Genomic DNA, 17,750 nt, shown 5'->3' with positions numbered 1-17,750 from the left:
AGCCCAAACCGTTCCCTTACACTTTTAATTCAATTCACTCAGCCAAACCTTCCACACCTTGCGACTAAATACTGATCATACCAGCGGGGGTGAACCATTCCTAAGTCTTAACCACAAGAAACTCATCATTCCATACATTTCAGAGATTATAGTCTAGACGCCAAACGTGACATACAGATGAAAGGAACACCTTCAAAGGTTATTTACTACTACACAATGAAGGGAACTGAAGGGAACGGCTCAACACACAAGCATGAACTAGGCAGGGTGGCACCTCCTGACTGACTGGAAGAATTACGCCAGCCGTTCTCACAGAGAACCAAATTAATTAACGATGTGTCATTAATGTCCATGAATGCTGAATGCTGATTCGTGACATCCCTCTCTGGTTCTTATATAACAACAACAATAATAAGTAGGGATGCTCGATATTGGCTTTTCTGCCGATATCCGATATTCCGATATTGTCCAACTCTCAATTTCTGATACCGATATCACCCGATACCGATATATGCAAGCTTTTTACACCAAAACTGTTAGGTAACAACATAACATATCTCCTATTGTGGAATTAACACATTATGCCTAATTTTATTGTGATGCCCCACTGGATGCATACATAAATGCAACATGGCTTTCCAAATGTAAATACTGTCTGTGCAAAACAACCAACCAGTCTAGCGTGTAGTTGTTGTTGTTATACGTCATCTAGCGCACGCCGGTAAACGTCCCATGCTGCGTTCATGCAGGCTCAGAAATGCTGAAGCCTAAAGAACAAACATCGGTTATAAAAACCTGATACCGATAATTCCCGATATTACATTTTTTAGTGAATATTGGAGGGCCAATATTATCGGAGATCCCTAATAATAAGGGTAGAAACCTGGATTCCTGTTGCTCACCATTAACAAATGACCATGTCACTTTATGTGATTAGTTCACACTTAATAGATCATCAGTTGAGGAATGTTATCCAATCCAATCCAATCCAACTTTATTTGTTAAGCACTTTAAAAACAACCAAAGTTGACCAAAGTGCTGTACAGGAGAATAAATAAGACATCATAAATGTAAACAGTGATGATGATGATGAAGACCACTGTGAGGAATATAGACAGTGATGGCGACAACACTGGAAAGTTCTCGTGGCAGATAACACGGACGAAGTCCCATGGCGACAAGCTTGATGTCCGGGCTGCAGACGCTCTTTCACACAGACGTGCCCGGCGTTACACCACCTGTTGTTTATGAGCACTGACAGTCCCCCTCCTTCCTTCATGCTGGTCGCGGTGGTGTCCCTGACGGCTCGAACCCTCTGGAAGCCGGGAATGGTGACTTTGGAGTCCGGTATCTGCTCGATGATTGCAGGGATGTAGAGTTTAAAGCTCCTCTTCTTCATCCTCCGTTTAACCCCCGCTCTGCAGCCTCACCGTCTCCTCAGCTCCTCCGGTATGGAGGGTCTCTCTCCGGTCAGGATGCTAGGGGGCCTCAGGGCGATCATCTGATCGTGGGTGAAAACAATGCGACTCCCCGTCGCCATGGAGACCAGCGTAAACGAAAAATAAAAAGTGCTCAAAAAGGCCAAAAAATATTTAGGCGACGTGAACATAGTAGTAAGAAAGTAAGAAAGTAAGAAAAGAGTTCAAAATAGCAAAAACACACTGAAAACACACTAAAACTACAACAATGAAAAGGAGCTGCCATGACAGGCTGCCGTTGTCGCCGGCGCCATTCCATGGAACCCTTAATCCACAGTTACTTCATACATTAAAGGTCTAGTGTGTAACATTCAGGAGGATCTACGGGCAGAAATGGAAAACAATATTCATAGGTATGTTTTCATTAGTGAATAATCAACTGAATATAGGAATTGTTATGTCTTCATGACCTTAGAATGAGCCATTTTTATCTACAGACATTACTACAGTAGCCCAAAATGGACAAACCAAACACTGGTTCTGAATACGGCCTTTTGCATTTTTTGGGAGTTTTGTGGCCACTGTAGTTTCTCCTACACCCTTCACAGCCCGTTAACATTCCCAGGTCGTCAAATACAGACGCAAACGGTGTTCACTTAGTTGCAATCTGAAACTTGGCCACTACATGTCACTAAATCCAACACACAGGTCCTTTAATTTATATGTAATCATGATAGAGGGATTTCAGTAACATAAAATGTGGTTATCAAGTCATAGTGACTCGATCCCATGTTAATGGTAAGCAACAGGCATCCATGATACATTCTGCATTAATCCATGCATTGAGTCATTATAAGTCATGCTTTAGTTAAGGTTTACTTAAAGATGTATTCACTTATGTTTAGTCACGTTTGCTGCAAGAAAGAAACGCACCGTTACCTGAATAAAAGTACAGATTTCGTTTGAGCACTGTTGGTAACATTTGGGATAATGTAAGTACAAAACTCAACAAAATATATAACACAGGTCTAGTATTTTTAGACAGACAGGAATGTTTCATATTATATTTAAATATATGAGTTTTACCCATATAAGTGCTAGAGAAAAAGCAATCAAAATCAAAAATCAAAGCCTACATGACCAATGACCTAAAAATGTATTAGAGAAAACGACTGATAAGGATAAATTAAGCTGATTTTAAGTTTCACATTTTGTGTAAATTGCTGTCTTTTACACTTGTCAAAGGTGAACAACCTGAGGTAACAATAATTATAATTTAATAAAAAAAGAAGTACTGTGACAGGTCCTGAAAAACTATTATCCTACCCATTGTTTGTTTGACATTTGGCAAATCACCTCGGGCTTACACAGTACTTGCTCCTCACAAAACAATTACAGTAGGAGTGCCACACTTAGTTATCATTCAGCGTTACATAGAAAAAGGTGGGGCATGTATTTTAAACAGCCAAACAAGTCAGGACTGTGTACTTCTCATCGGCAGTCAGTGGGGTCAGCAGAGGGGCTGGTGGATCACGGGGTGTGGGTATGTCTGTTAAAGTGACGAATAAGTAAATGAGGCTCTTCTTTGTTTGATCTAAGCCGCCAGCATGTGATAACATGATGAACCCAAATTTACTATGTCAGAGAAACTTGTCAACATAGCATTCTGTGACAGTAGAGGTACTGTTGGGCACAGGTTCTCAGCCTTTTGTAACTTAAGGCCCACTTTTGATTGTTAAAAAGTGACTAACAAATGAGTAAAAATAATGATACCATATAGCTTTAACATGGCTTTTGGCTGAGTTGTTAATGTTGTAATGACTTTCCATCCCTTTTCCTCAGGAAATACTCTTTTGGCTTTGTAACACATTCCAGGTTCTTTGTGTTTAAATGTCTCACATTCAACACTGCGCCTTCTGCTCAGCATCACTGCCTGGCATCATGAATCCAAACTGAATGTATTCAGGGCCATATTTCCTCACCACGGGCTTTGGAGCTTTTTTCGTTTCAAAAGTATTTTGCATCACTGAAACCAAGGGAGGGTTAGCTAGCTAACACTGGCAAAGTGTTTGTCTCCACCTGATGATAGTGGTGGACTGATATGGGCCAATGCTGATGCCAGTGTTTAGAGAGTAGGGCAACAGATGAGATATAATGTCGATATCAAAATAAAGAAAACTCTATAATTCCATTATTCCATGCACATTACAGTCTAATATACACGGTTATCTTAGCCAGTAACGTGTTGTGTTAGATGGAGTTTTTCTTTACTACAAACATTGTTTATGCTGCAGACTTCAGAACATGACTGGTATTTCAGGGAGAGCGGGGTACAGTATGTCAGAAGCGACGTCATTCAACTGCATTATTGTTTAAAAGACGATGATGACTGAGGATGCAGCAGGAACATCAGAGTTATAGTCCAGGGCTTCAAACCAACGTTTTCACCACCACTCACAAGAAGGAGCGCTAACACTGTTCCACAGCAGCCACACTGACAGATCTGCCTTCTGTTTTGTTTATAGGCTTTGTGAGCAATTATCTCAAAATGTCAGATACTTTGTCTAAAATTTACTGATCATTGAAATTAGGCATTTTGACATTTTGTCTTCCTGTGAATACTTATATGATATATTTGATCTTATATCAACAGTTTAATCAATTCTTAACGAAAAGGAATAAGTGAGAGAATGACTTTAAAGTCACAGGAAAACATGAACAAACAATATTGGCCTGACAGTGTATACTGAAAGCAAATGTATGGGTCTAACCCTAATTTAAGCTCCTGTGTCACACTAACTCCACCAGAGCCAGATGTGATTTTGACCAAATCAAATCTGAAGAAAATCCCCAGCTGCAGTGTTGTTCTTACCCTTGTTTAAGCTTCACTTTCCTTCACTAAAATATTCTGTAGTGTAACCCTTAATTAAAAACCTCAGACAGTCTATCCTTAGAGTAAACTTAGTTTAAACCTGCATTAACTGATTTCCCTTGGAGACAGCACAACAAGCTGTACACACAAAACTGATATATCAGCATGTCATACAGTTCAATATTTTTAACGTTTTAGCATATAGCTATAGTAGGTGAAATAACATTTTTGTCATGTTTGCTGAAACTTTCATTATATGCTGACAGTAGAACATGAGACAGATAATCTGTGAGAAAATCAGGTTCCTCTGACTGCTCCTAGTGCTCCTAATGGCATCTGCAAGAATCCTGAACAAAAACAACCAATCAGAGCAAAGAAAGATAGTTGATTGTTGAGTCTTATTCCCAGGGCTTTATGTACAGGGACCCTTGGAATGAAATTCAATAATCAACTATCTTCAAGCCTCCGACCCAAAGCGTCTCTATATCTTTTTTGATGAATTGGTTATTTTCGTTCAGGCCCTGTGGGTTCTTGCAAATCCCATTAGGAGCACTAGGAGGAGCCAGAGGAACCTCACTCTTTCACAGATTATCTGTTTCATACTACTGGATATAGTGAAAGTTTCAGCAAATATGAAAAAAAGTTACTGCAGCTTTAATGAAGCCTCTATTGATGTTTTGACAGTATAGTAAAAACAATGAGCTGAAAGTCACTAAAATGCTCAGTAGAGCTGAGGGGCAGTGCGAGTTGTGAGTTTGTCACTACAAGCGACTCCTTTCACATTACACCTCGTTCATTATTAATATGAAAATACTGATTCCAGCAGCGTTAAACTCCTCGTCCTGTGTTGTTTAAACCCCAGTTTCAGCTCCTGTGTTAGTCTAATCGCCATTTAAATTCATGCATTGCTAATATTCCTTGTCATTTTTACCTTAGTTTATTCTCTTTACCACCTTTAAGCCTTTATGTTGGTAGGCATTTTCCTTAGCTACAATTTCAGTACATAAAAGAAGCTTATCTGATGATTTCTAAATTTGCCTTCAGGGGCATTTACATGTCGGTGCTTCTATCAGCTCCTAAGAAATACTTAAAGAGAAATTTGGCTTAATACTGCTATTACTTCAGACTGATCATTGCCTAAGAAGACCGGTTTACTGGAAGTTTCCTACATTTCACAGATACTGAAGGCAAAGTGAAAGGTGGCCAAAAAATGCACCACAGATTGAGAACACTTGATTAAAGGGCAGCACCCACTCGTCCACACATTAACTACAGTAAAACACCTGTCAATCATTGGTAACTGATCCATTTCAAATAGCCCACGTTGGTAATTACAAATAATTTTGTTTTTTTATAAATGTCTGCATTTATGAGAACAAACCTGTTTCATGGGAACTGCAGCTTCAGAGTGATTCATACAGTAGTTTCTTGTTTATGCAGGAGTATACCACTATTGCTGCCAAAATCAGCATTTACCTCCACTTCAAAATAAGTAAATCTCATAAAGTATTTAATTATAGCTAGAGCTATAAGTCAATTAATCAATTAGTTGTGAGCATTAAATTAACCATCAGCTATTTTGATAATGGATTAATCGCTTTGAGTCATTATTTAAGGAAAACATGCAAATTCTATGATTTCAGCTTCTCAAGCGTGAATATTTTCCCATTTCTTTAGTTCTAGGCAACTTAGTTAGCCTAGCATGAATAATAAACACTCATTTTAATGTGTCAAGAGAGACTCAAGTATCAACTGACAGCTGATCTTGAAAATGATCTTTGCGGTCTGAGCTTCAAACACACTTCTGTCAACACACAAGTAATTCCAAACATGGATTCAATAGCCTACCAGTAGCCTGAAACCACTGTACATAAGGCAGGTTAGCTGCTCTGCAAGACATTCCACAGAATGAGTGAGATTAATCCAGCACAATAGGACAAATAACAGGCCATTACCTATACCACAGGATACACTTTTATTGATCACTAATAAAGGTTTATCTTATCTTAACATCAACATTTTAGCAAACTCCTCACCTGCTTTGGACTTTATGAGAATTCACACTCAAGCATGAACCCTGAAAGGTGACCTTTCATATCAAACTAACAGAGAGTAGACTACACACAACTCAAGTGCTCACCTATAATAGTTCACGCAAAACAGCAGCAGCATGAGGCAGCAGATCACTACAACAAACACATTTTCTGAGCCATTAACTGTGTGCTGTACACCTAACATGCTAAGTCTTCACGGGCCTTGTTAGCAGGGGGGGTCACACGTTAAAGTTACAACTGTGAGAGAATATTTACAGCATGTTTGAAAGTGTTGGCAAACAATGAATTCCTTTTTCGGACAAGCAATGTAAACAAGGTGTATAGCTCACATTGGTCAAATATTTACTTATTTGAGTAGTCCACTATTCAAACAGCTGTAGTATGCATAAGTTTTTTAGCCATGCTAAGCTAACGGGGCTGCAGCCCTGGGGATTCAGTCCTTTTGTCCAGACTGAAATTCAATACAACTATTGATTGTACTGCTATTGAATTTGGTACAAACATTCATGGTCCCCAGAGGACAAGGCCTGCTGACTTATCATATAGCATTTCCAACCAGTCAAACATTTTATTTGTCCAATACTTTGCTAATTATCAAATGTTAGCATGCTAACCCACCCAGCTCGAAGCACCTGTCCCTATGTAGGCTAAAGCCTCACACAGCTGCTAGCAAGGCTAGCTTTAAGCTTTTAAAAACAGAATAAGATGGCAAACTCATTTCGTCAAATAAAATGAAGCACTGACTTCGTTTTTAATAAGCTATTTTGGGGGGAAAATTGGCTAATGCTGACAATTTAGTTAAAAGTTGGTTGGCGCTAATGGATAGCTGCATGCTTGAAATTCACCATCAAGTTTTTTCTATCGGTCAGTTCGTGGTCGGTTAATTTAATTATACAAACATCCAATTAAATGAACACATAGAGGTATATTTCTCAGTTCTGAGTTATGAACTCTGTTTGAGACTGGGGTAAAGTAGCCACAGACGAATAAAACGAATATTAGCTCATCATTTCAGCGTGAGATTAAGAGTATCAGACATGCTTAATTAAAGGTGACAACTTGAATGAACAATGCCTCACACGCCTAACTCAACTGAAATGTTTCCTGACAGCCCTGACAGCAGCGTCCACCACGCCCTGTGTGATTACACCTGTGATGCTGGGGGACAGCATCCTACCTGTCCGACCGGTCCCACCTCCGGGGAGGAGACTATAAAACCCGTCCTCCGGGCAGCCTCAGCACCGTCTCCTTCGCATCACTCTTGGGGTTCAAAGTCAACGCTGCTGCACCTGAGTCAGAACAACAAGTCACCATGTTCCGCTCCGGATCAACCATGTCCCTTTCCTCTATTCCCTTAATGACAGGCTCCAGGCGGGGCACCAGCGTCCATGGCGGCGCAGGTGGTTCAAACATCCGGGTGTCCTACGCCTCCAACGGCCTGGGTTCTGGCTTTGACCTGTCCTCGGCGCTCGGGGGTAACAACAGCAGTGTGTCCGTCTCTGGCAACGAGAAAGTGACCATGCAGAACCTCAACGACCGCCTGGCCGCCTACCTGGAAAAGGTGCGCTCTCTGGAGTCCGCCAACGCGCAGCTGGAGCGTCAAATCCGCGAGTGGTACGAGAAGCAGACCCCCACCGTCAAGGACTACAGCAAGTATCAGGTCATCATCGACGACCTGCGCAAAAAGGTGAGCTTTCCCCCTTTCAGAAACTTGAAGCAAAGGGTCTTTACTTATATATCCAATATTTTACTACTGTATAATAATGCAAAAAAAATGATCATAATGATACAATTTAATTAAAATGTTCTTTGTCTTATTTATATTGCCCCGGTTAAACTCATTTTAAATAATAAAACATAAAACCACATTGGGATATATAATAAATGTCATTAAACTACAACCTAAAAACAACCACCAAATAAAGATGAACAACTTCTTCCGCTGTATCATGTTAAAGCTCAATGCTCATATAATATGATTTGAGACACTGCACCAGAATACAGCCCATTATAGAAAACCTTTAATTTCCAATTACATATTAAAATGGATCCTCATTACCATGCTGTATAATTCTCAGTTATCATAAAATATCAGGAACAATATATGTGCATGTGCGAGTTAGAGTCAGATAGAACAGCTCTAGACTTAAAAACTAAAGTTTCTCACTCTTCTTTGTTTCTCACTACCACCCACTAACACTGCCAAGAGGGATGTTTAACTAATGTGATAATTGTCTGATGCCACTCAGATTTAAAGCAATTACAGTGGAATGCAAGTCATGCGTAAAGCAAACTATTCTGCGCTTCAAGAAAACCTGGCCGGCCGACATTCTAGATGATGAATCACTAATACACCTTTGTAGTTGTATTATATGGGGATGAGAACCCACTGACAATGCTTTTTCTTATTTATTCAGATCAATGCTGCCACACAGGACAACGCCAGGCTGATGTTGCAGATTGACAATGCCAGACTGGCAGCAGAGGATTTCAGAATCAAGTGAGTGGAAAGCTTACGTCAGACGTTAGCATCACTGTGTTTTATAGTGGCAGAAGTCTGGACAGATGCAATACCTTGCGGCATGACATCACATGTTCGTTCAGTAGTTCCAGTCCTGTTCACATATTGTCACAGGGGTGTAACGGTCAACAGAGTGATAAAACTGGTGTAACTGGTTTTGTTGTTGGTGGTAACAGCAACTGAGCAGGTGCAGCAACATCAACCTCCATGTTTTTTTCCATGGATAGGTTTGAGAATGAGATGGCAGTGCGCATGTCAGTGGAGTCTGACATCCAAGGACTGCGCAAGGTCCTGGATGACCTGACCGTCGCCCGGTCCGACCTGGAGATGCAGGTGGAGGGCCTGAAGGAGGAGCTGGTCTACCTGAAGAAGAACCATGTAGAGGTGAGAGTTCTACTATTAGGAACACCTTGTCTGTGAGCTCAGGTGCCCCCAGAACAAGGGGGGGGGCAACATAAAAGTCAGTCAACAATTTGCCAAATGCCTCCCAGGAATTGTTATCCTGTATAAACAATAGACAATGCAAAACTTGTTTGGATTGTTTGCCGTGCCTTCAAGTTGTGGAAGTCAAAGTAGGTGCTGCTCCTGGCCCCAGGCTGCTGGGGAGATCATCTGACTCACAGGAAATCATTTCAGATGATATTCAGTTGACTTGTAGTTTATTTACTTACTAAGATGCTGTAAAAGCTCTTCTAAATGATCATCAGCATAAAAGGTAAATAAAGGGCTCATTTTAAGAACTTTTGCATCGATATGTTAAAGGTCCCCAGAACGGACGAACCAAACACTGGCTCTAGATAAGAGATAGGGATTTTTTTTCTACTATTACTACTATTACATTACATTTCTCATTTAAAGTGAGCCAATGTAACAATTTGGTGAACAGCGGCCACTGTGACCACAAGGGGCAACTATGGGGTTTTAGTAAATTCTAAAACCTGGAGCAGCAGCACAGGTACAAAAGAGTCATACAGTCAGTGAAGTCACTATATCTAACATTAAAAGTAAAGCAGCAGCAAACCCCTGAGTGTACTGGATTGAGTAAGGGTGTGTTTTATAAATTCAATATTTCTTTTCATCAGGAAGACCAGTCCTCTTTGTCCCAGGATCTCATTTCTTCTTTTCATGTCGGTTTAATTTTTGACCTTACCTAACCTTTGACTCTGTTGTCCCTCCTGTAGGAGCTTGCAGCCATGCGTGGCCAAGTTAATTCCAGCTCTGTGAATGTGGAGGTGGACGCCAAGCCTCAGGTGGACATGTCCGTAATCCTCGATGAGATCAGAAGTCAGTATGAGGGCATCGCTGACAAGAACCGCCGCGAAATGGAGGCCTGGTACAAGGTCAAGGTGAGGGGAACGACACAATACATTTAACCTCAACTCATTTAAATGAGGATATTTCCTTTATCAGTATGTCAATATCAAGCGACAATTTTCATGTCTAATTTCATGTCTTCCAGTTCGACGAACTGAACAAGCAGGTGGCATCCAGCACAGAGACCCTCCAGACCTCCCGAAGTGAGATCAATGAGCTCAAGAGGACCCTGCAGAGCCTTCAGATCGAGCTGCAGTCCCAGCTCAGCCTGGTAAATCACATCCCATATACACAGATGCACATGTCCATACCGGAAGAATCTTATCTCATATCTCCTACTGTGTGTTTTTTTCCTCCTGTGCAGAAAGCTGCCTTGGAGGGCCAGCTGGTAGAGACGGAGTCCCGCTACAGCCTGCAGTTGAACCAGCTCCAGGCCATGGTCAACGCCCTGGAGAACGAGCTCAGCCAGATGAGGGCGGACATCGAGAGGCAGGCCTCAGACTACAAGATGCTGCTCGACATCAAGACCAGGCTGGAGATGGAGATCGCTGAGTACAGAAGACTGCTGGATGGAGGGGACGTAAAGTAAGGGAATGTTTGTCACAAAATCTCTACCTTGACGTAGGATTTATCTGTAGCTTGACATGAACAAGACAGGCAGGTAAAATGTGGAAAATAGTCATTCATATGGATGCTCTAAACAGTTCAGAGCTAACCCTGTTGGTGGAAAAGGCCTATTAGTGAGGTATTTTTTACCTTTGGCGTTGTCACAAGCTAAGCTAACCAGCTGCTGGGTGTAGCTTCGTATTTAGCATACACATTTGAGAGGGGTATCGATCTAATGGTGTAATTCAGCCAAAATATCAAACTATTCTTTTAACACACGTTAATCCCATCTCGAAATGTTAAAAAATAACTTTTGTCTATCTTCCAGGCAAACCGTTGTCAAGACAGAAGTGAAAGGTAAGTTTACATCACTGCTGGTTTTTTTTTTTTTTCTTTGCTTGTAAAAATGAAATATTCTACAGATTAAATTTTGTCTCAATTTCATCTGCAGCTAAACCAGTCGTAACCCAGAGGACAAGGGTGGTGATTGAGGAGATTGTGGATGGAAAAGTGGTGTCCCGCACAGAAGACGTGGACACAGAGGTCATCAAGAAGTAGCCAGACTGGATGGCCCAACTCTAATAATAAAAATAATAAAATAATTAGAGCTCCCCCTGTATATCATCTTTCTCTGACACCAATCTGATTTCCCGCCCGTTTCCCGACCAAGTCCACGAAAAGCGAACCATCTCACCAATCCATCCAAAATATTTCTCTCTGTTGATATCTGGATTTGTGGTCAGAAAATATTTATTCTGGTTTATTGTCAATAAAAAAAAGGAAAGCAAAAAGATAAGCTACTGTGCCTGAATTACATCCATTTATCCAAAACCCACTGAAAACAATTATAGACTGTCCTCCTGAAGGGCCACATTCACACATTAGGTGACATTGTGAGATTGATTGATGTGAGAGAAAACATGCAGAACTGAGGCCTTTCACTCTATATTGATTGAATGGATACATGGAAAGGTCATGGTAAATGTTTCATATTCCCAATGTTATTAAATGAAAAAATAAATGTTACCATACATAAATGTGTCCTCTGTTAAGATGATGGCAGGTATGTGATGTAGTTCTCTAAGATGAGACCACACTTCCCATAAACCATCTGGTGTGCTGTTGCGAAAGGGTTCTTTGCATCTTTGAGTTTTTATAATGTTCTAAAGAGACTAAACATCTGCATTCCACATGTTTTATCTCCCTTTGCACAAACATATGAAAGCTATAAATTATATAGAGGCTATTCTGTTAAATATTCTTATGTATAAGACAATAAAATGCTAATAAGATGGTTCCCATTGTGCTGCTGCTGTGCATTGTGCCACAGAGTGTTTGTGTTATCTGCTTCATGCTCGGTTGCAATATTACTCAACAGATTACTTACATCTTGAATGGCGCAGATCAGTATAATTGATTATCTCAATTAACACTTTTGAGACTAAGAACACATAATACCCTCTTACAAATGAATAGTTGAATTCATAAGCAATAAAATATACCACTGCTCAATTCCAAACAACTTAGGGACCGTACAAAAATGATTAGGGGTAAGGTGGGGTCAAGAAAGGTGATATATATATAGGGTTATATAGCTTTTTTTTTTTGCCAAAGGAAGGCTAATCAGATTTTAAGGTCTAGCCAGGTCTTTCATTCTTCAGAGCCCCAGAGTTTTTTATTTCACTCTTGTGAGAGTTGCAGTCAAAGAATACAAGACTGAATAGTTAACATCAAAATAGTCATGTGCATTCCTTGTAGGTCTGGATAAGTTAGACTGTTTGGTAAACAGGCCGCATCATTTTTCATGTTTACATAAACAAATAAAAATGTTTTCCTAGCCAAACAACCCTGGGGAGCCACACATGAAGTTCAGCCCCTCCCACCACCATAATAATTTTTCTTCTTCTTTTTTTAAATTATTTTCAACAGAAAAACTACATAATACAAAGAACTACAGGACAAAAATAGACACAAACATATTAATAACAAGAGAAAACAAATATTGATGTAGAGCAAATAATAACAGTCCCGTTCGTGGTGGTATGGCCCAAAGCTTTTGTTTGGTAAATATTAGCTAATGCTAGCTAGATTGTGCTCTGTCAGACATTACTGAACCAGTTTACAGAGTTTTTGACTCTTGTCCACTTGTGTTACTGTTGTACTGTTTCAACTTCTACCAAAAGTCACTCTCACTTTAACCTGCAGTGCTTCCATCTGTCCACTAGATGTCAGTGTGTTCTTGGAGAATAAGGAATATGGAGCTGTCCACCAGTTTCTGTGGGAATATCTTCTGGCAGCTTAGTTACTTTACTTCATCTTTAGAATGTCACCAAAACAAATATATAAATATGATTTACCCATTACTAGTAGTCACTGACAGCAGAGTGCCATTGCACATCAGCTTATCTAAGTATTAGTGACAACATAAACCTTATAATTTTGGGTACTAGCCTACATAACATATTCTATAATAAATGTTCCTGCTGCACTTTAAAACCAGATGAGTTCATTTAAAAAAAAAAATGTTGAAACTGATTGCATCAACATTTTTAAGTAAAACTAACTAAATTAAGTAAGTTAAAAAACACTCTTGATGAAGTAGCTTTAGTCATTTTAAGTGAAGTTGATTTTGTAACTTACAGAACTAAGTTGGTTTCACTTACATTAATTATCATATTAAAAGCGGCTTAATCAAAGATCTTTTTGACCTTAAAAAAAATAATTTTCAATGTAAATTCAGTAAATTGAGAAAATAACTTATCGTATTACAGTTTGTTGCACCATTTTCAGATTTTTTTGTACTTGTTCAAACCATCAAAACTCAGTAAATCAACCTCTCCCTGCAGAGGATGCTGTTGCTAATGCTACAGTTTGATCCTCCTACTCCCCTTTGCTCAATACTCCTTGAACAAAAGTTTGCTTACTTCATCTGTGTGATAATAATAAATGTAGATTCTAAGAGAGGGCTTCACAACCACTGATATCCAGGAGAGGGCTCTCTCACCAAAATCTCCCAACAATCCTCACTTCTTTGATTTTTACTTATTTTCCAACATACTTGTTATGCACAGCATTGGGAATGGCTTTATTTCCTCAGTATCCCCAGAGATGATGAGACAGCACTCATTCTGATAAAAGGCTGTAAAGTGTTGGCTATTTGTGCTGAAGCTAGGTCAATCTGCCTTTCTTCTTCACTCCCCGGGAGGAATGAGGCCACTACTTATTTGCAGGCTTTCAAGGTGTTTCTGTGAAGTCTTTTTCACACACTACCAATGAAACAGCACATTTTTTCTCTCTGTATTTCACCATTACTCAGCTATGAGTGTTTTCATGGGCTGGTCTGTCTCAACAGGGCCATTTCGATTCCATCTTTGATGGATGTGGGAAAAGTTTTGAAACACGTGGAGCACTTTCATGTGGTTCCACTGCCATAGCTGCATTAAAACCAGTGAAAACCTAACTTTCATAACACATCTCATACATTAATATAGCATTTCATATTTGTCCATGCATCCTATTTATTACCTGTGTTGAGTTTACTAACAGTAAGCATTATTAGGGCTGACAGAGCTAATTGAGCACATCCTAAATGTAAGGCAGGGCCTCTCTGTCCTCCTCCAGACTGCACTCAGGCTTTATTTATAGTCTGAGGTCTGCACCAAGGATCCGCTCTGCTGTAGCACGACTGTGTCACTCAGGGCTGGTGGTCCCCAGTCACGACCTAAATGATGACAAAATTCTGCACCACGGGAAGTTGACGTCACCGCGGCACAATCACCTCCTCGTTGACGTCATTTGACGGAGGCTGGGGTGGCAGCAGCCGGGGTTAATGCCATCTGCTGGATGGACTCAGCCACTCACCCGGCATTACGTCATCGGGGAGAAACCGGTGCCAGCTCCGGATCGGTATAGCCTGAGAGTCTGGATCTGAATGCAAAACGAGCCGGGACAGACAGGGGGGGTGGCCTGTAGTAGCTCTGACTGAGGCTATTATTGGACAGGAGCTGTTTGATCGAGCAGCTTCAACCTCTCTCAGATCAGCTGACCGCAGTACAAACAGGCTAAAGTTTCTCTGCACAGTGAGACATCCTCTTACACCTTATACTTGTACTACATGATTTTTGGCAATTTTATAAAATAAATGAATTGTTATCTTGGGTTAACCCTTGATATAAGACAAATGGACAACAGCACATTGATGCTGACCAATGCGCATTATCCCCGTAGAAAGTGAAAAATAACATAACATTACATAATATATATACCTTTATTTAAACTCGAAAGTAACGGTGGGCTGGCCCTCATTTACAATGATGTCGAACAGTTTAAAATATACAAGTACAATACATACTAATATAATAAATATAAATAATTTATAAGAAATAATGTTTTGTTGTATTTACTGAAAACTTTAACAGTAGTACATGAGACAGATAATCTGTGAAAAAAAATTGATTATCTGTCTCATGTTCTACTGTCAGTATAAAGTGAAAGTTTCAGCAAATATAACAAAACGTTTTTTTTTTTTTTCAAATGTTACCTAAAACGAATTTAACATAGCATAACACATTGGAGTTTTTACAATGGCACAATGTTTAACTTTAGGTCCCTGAGAGAAGGTCTGTTTTACAGCCAGGGGAAACAGATCACACACAGACGTAGGCTACATGAAACACAATAATATGTATAAAGCATAAAAACACGTCAAACTTATGCTAAAGCCCGACACACTTTCTCACATAAAATGCAATATACGTACATCAAGTGGCAGCAAGAGTTTATTAAAGCGCCATATGCAAAATACATGCATGCAAAACAACATACAGAATATACCTAAAACTAAATAATAGGAGGATTTACCTGTGGGTGCAATATCATTTAGCTTATAGAGCAGATGATAGATACTCTAACAGCTGATAAACCCAGTGAACGAACTGTTGAGACTCAGCTGCTGTCCATGGTGCTGAAATGGACGAACGGCTACAGGACAGACAACTTCATCATGTGTACACTGCCGGCTGCAACACAATCCACACGTGGTCTATAAAACGGGCTTTAATGTGTGCTTTATTTAAAAAAACAAAACAAAAAAACAACAAGTATCGCGAGAATCGGATAGTCAGGTTGGTTATAGCTGTTAGAGGCACTTTGGAACTTTGTGTGTCAAGGGTGTGCGTCTGTGTGTGTGTGTGTGTGTGTGTGTGTGTGTGCGCGCATGTGATGATGGTGAGGACCCCATTCTCACATGAGTAAGCGCGCCTCCGCAAAAAGAGGAGAGGAAGGAGGGCTGCATTCCCATTGACTGAGAAAGAGAGAGAGAGAGAGAGAGAGAGAGAGAGAGAGAGAGAGAGAGAGAGAAATAGAGAGAGGGGGAGCAGCAGCACGGACTCCGCCTATACCGCCCTAACATCCAGCTCCAGTCCGACGACGGCGGAGGCACCACAGACCAGCCGAGCGATCCAGCGTCCCCCCCTTCAGCTCGACTCAACTCCCGGCGTGAAGAAACAGAGAGATGGGCTCCCCGTGAATCCGGGCGGTGGTGGTGGAGGGGAGAGGCGGGCAGGCGGGGGGTGGGGGGGAACGACGACGAGAGCGTGGTGGGAGAAACACCCAGAGAGGAGAGGACAAACAAAAGCACAACCGAGGGTGCCTGCAACCATGAGCGGCTTGCACTATTCGCCGGAGCTGCGGCTGCCGCTGCCGCTGCCGCTCTGCCCGCGGACCATGTCGTGAGGTGTGGCTCGGAAAAGCTCCGGGGAACCTGTCAGCCGAAACGACTCGCCGAGGAGGAGGAGGAGGAGGAGGTGGGGTGGTGGTGGTGGAAAAGATGTCCGCCTCGGTGGGGCCCCAGGGTGGCCCTCGCCCACCCACCGTGCCGCCATCCATGCCGGATCTCCCGGACCTCAGCCATCTGACCGAGGAGGAGAGGAAGATCATCATGGCAGTGATGGCTCGGCAGAAGGAGGAAGAGGAGAAAGAACAAGCCATGTTAAAGTAAGACGTAACATTTTCCCCCCCTTTTTTCCGCGGAAGTTAGAACGCATAGCAATCCCCATCAGAAAGCTGCCTCTTGCACACCCAGCTGCCCATTATAACCCAGTGTAACCAGTGTGGTGGTCAACATCACACACCCATCACATCCAGTAACCATTAGCCGATGCACCTCCTCCGCTCTGCCATCATATTGCACTAGTGTAGCTTCGTCTTGAGGAGGTGGTGGTGTGTTCCCCCCAAAAAGGAACCCACCAGTGTAAGGCACAGTGGAGCAGTCAGAGCTAAAAGAAGTCAGCATCATCAGGAATACAGCGGGAAGCCATCTGGGGCTCGAGGCTGCTCGAATCAATCAATAAGTGAAAACAATATACAGCCAGAGTCAATGGAGATGACCCGAAACAGGGTCAAACGTGTTACAGGTGCAGATAGGCGCCGCGAGGATGAGGTGTGACAGTGCTGTGGTGATGGAGGTGATCGGGGCGGGGGGGGAGGGGGGGAAGAGGCTGGTGATGATTCATAGCATTATCCATCCTTCACCCACTCGTTTTCATCAATGGGGAGGGGGGCGGGAGGACTGCACCCCATCCCTGAGTTTACACATCCTCTGAATCCTCTTTTACGCACGCATGCAGGCTGCAGTGGCTCCATCCGTGTGCCTTTTTGCAACCGCGGAGCGAATGTGTGTGTGTCTGTGTGTGTGTGTGTGTGTGAGAGAGAGAGAGAGAGAGAGAGAGAGAGAGAGAGAGGGCAGATCGCTTTGACAATAACGGCAACAACAATGACATTATAGCTCACAGGCCTGGAGCGACACAAACCGTTTTGTAAGGCCGAAAGACGGACGGTGGCGATCATTTGTGCTCCCCTCGGCGGAGGGAAGAAGAAGATGGGGTGTGGTTGGGAATCTTAGCAGGCCTGAACCGGACACGAAACAGATTAGAAAAGAGACAGGATATATTGTAGCACACCTGAAA

General features: G+C 41.7%; 3 protein-coding genes across 21 annotated transcripts in view; 2 read left to right on the top strand and 1 right to left on the bottom strand.

Annotated features, from left to right (window-relative positions):
* Positions 1-7,611, bottom strand: part of krt222 (keratin 222) — a 31,968-nt gene extending 24,357 nt beyond the window's left edge. Inside the window, exon 1 of the mRNA XM_051384818.1 lies at positions 7,522-7,611. The gene's annotated coding sequence lies outside the window, so the exon portion shown is untranslated. The remainder of the gene's footprint in view (positions 1-7,521) is intronic.
* Positions 7,612-7,639: 28 nt separating this feature from the next.
* On the top strand, positions 7,640-12,082 carry LOC127354708 (keratin, type I cytoskeletal 13-like). Of its 2 annotated transcripts, XM_051384825.1 has the most exons (8): positions 7,640-8,031; positions 8,762-8,844; positions 9,093-9,249; positions 10,047-10,211; positions 10,325-10,450; positions 10,544-10,764; positions 11,114-11,142; positions 11,237-12,082. In XM_051384825.1, the coding sequence occupies exons 1-8, from the start codon at positions 7,657-7,659 to the stop codon at positions 11,341-11,343; spliced, it is 1,263 nt and encodes a 420-aa protein (XP_051240785.1). In that variant the 5' UTR covers positions 7,640-7,656; the 3' UTR covers positions 11,344-12,082. The 2 variants fall into 2 exon arrangements, with proteins under 2 accessions (XP_051240785.1, XP_051240787.1); XM_051384827.1 differs by lacking the exons at positions 11,114-11,142; positions 11,237-12,082 and having other exon boundaries at positions 10,544-10,768.
* Positions 12,083-16,401: 4,319 nt separating this feature from the next.
* Positions 16,402-17,750, top strand: part of rims1b (regulating synaptic membrane exocytosis 1b) — a 74,687-nt gene continuing 73,338 nt past the window's right edge. For all 18 annotated transcript variants that reach the window (XM_051384787.1, XM_051384788.1, XM_051384804.1 and 15 more), the window contains exon 1: positions 16,402-16,779. In XM_051384787.1, the coding sequence (XP_051240747.1) occupies positions 16,613-16,779 (167 nt within the window). In that variant the 5' untranslated portion in view covers positions 16,402-16,612. The remainder of the gene's footprint in view (positions 16,780-17,750) is intronic.

The sequence above is a fragment of the Dicentrarchus labrax genome, unplaced genomic scaffold (assembly GCF_905237075.1).
Source record: "Dicentrarchus labrax unplaced genomic scaffold, dlabrax2021, whole genome shotgun sequence".
Classification (NCBI taxonomy): Eukaryota; Metazoa; Chordata; class Actinopteri; family Moronidae; genus Dicentrarchus; species Dicentrarchus labrax.
This window is presented reverse-complemented; position numbering and strand designations above follow the sequence as displayed.

What these genes read in the sequence shown, in the direction of transcription:
- LOC127354708 (XM_051384825.1), top strand. Translation starts at nt 7,657, where the DNA reads ATGTTCCGCTCCGGATCAACCATGTCCCTTTCCTCTATTCCCTTAATG. An exon ending in TGCAGTCCCAGCTCAGCCTG is followed by an intron (nt 10,451 to 10,543) that starts GTAAATCACATC and finishes CCTCCTGTGCAG; the next exon opens with AAAGCTGCCTTGGAGGGCCA. An exon ending in TGTCAAGACAGAAGTGAAAG is followed by an intron (nt 11,143 to 11,236) that starts GTAAGTTTACAT and finishes TTTCATCTGCAG; the next exon opens with CTAAACCAGTCGTAACCCAG.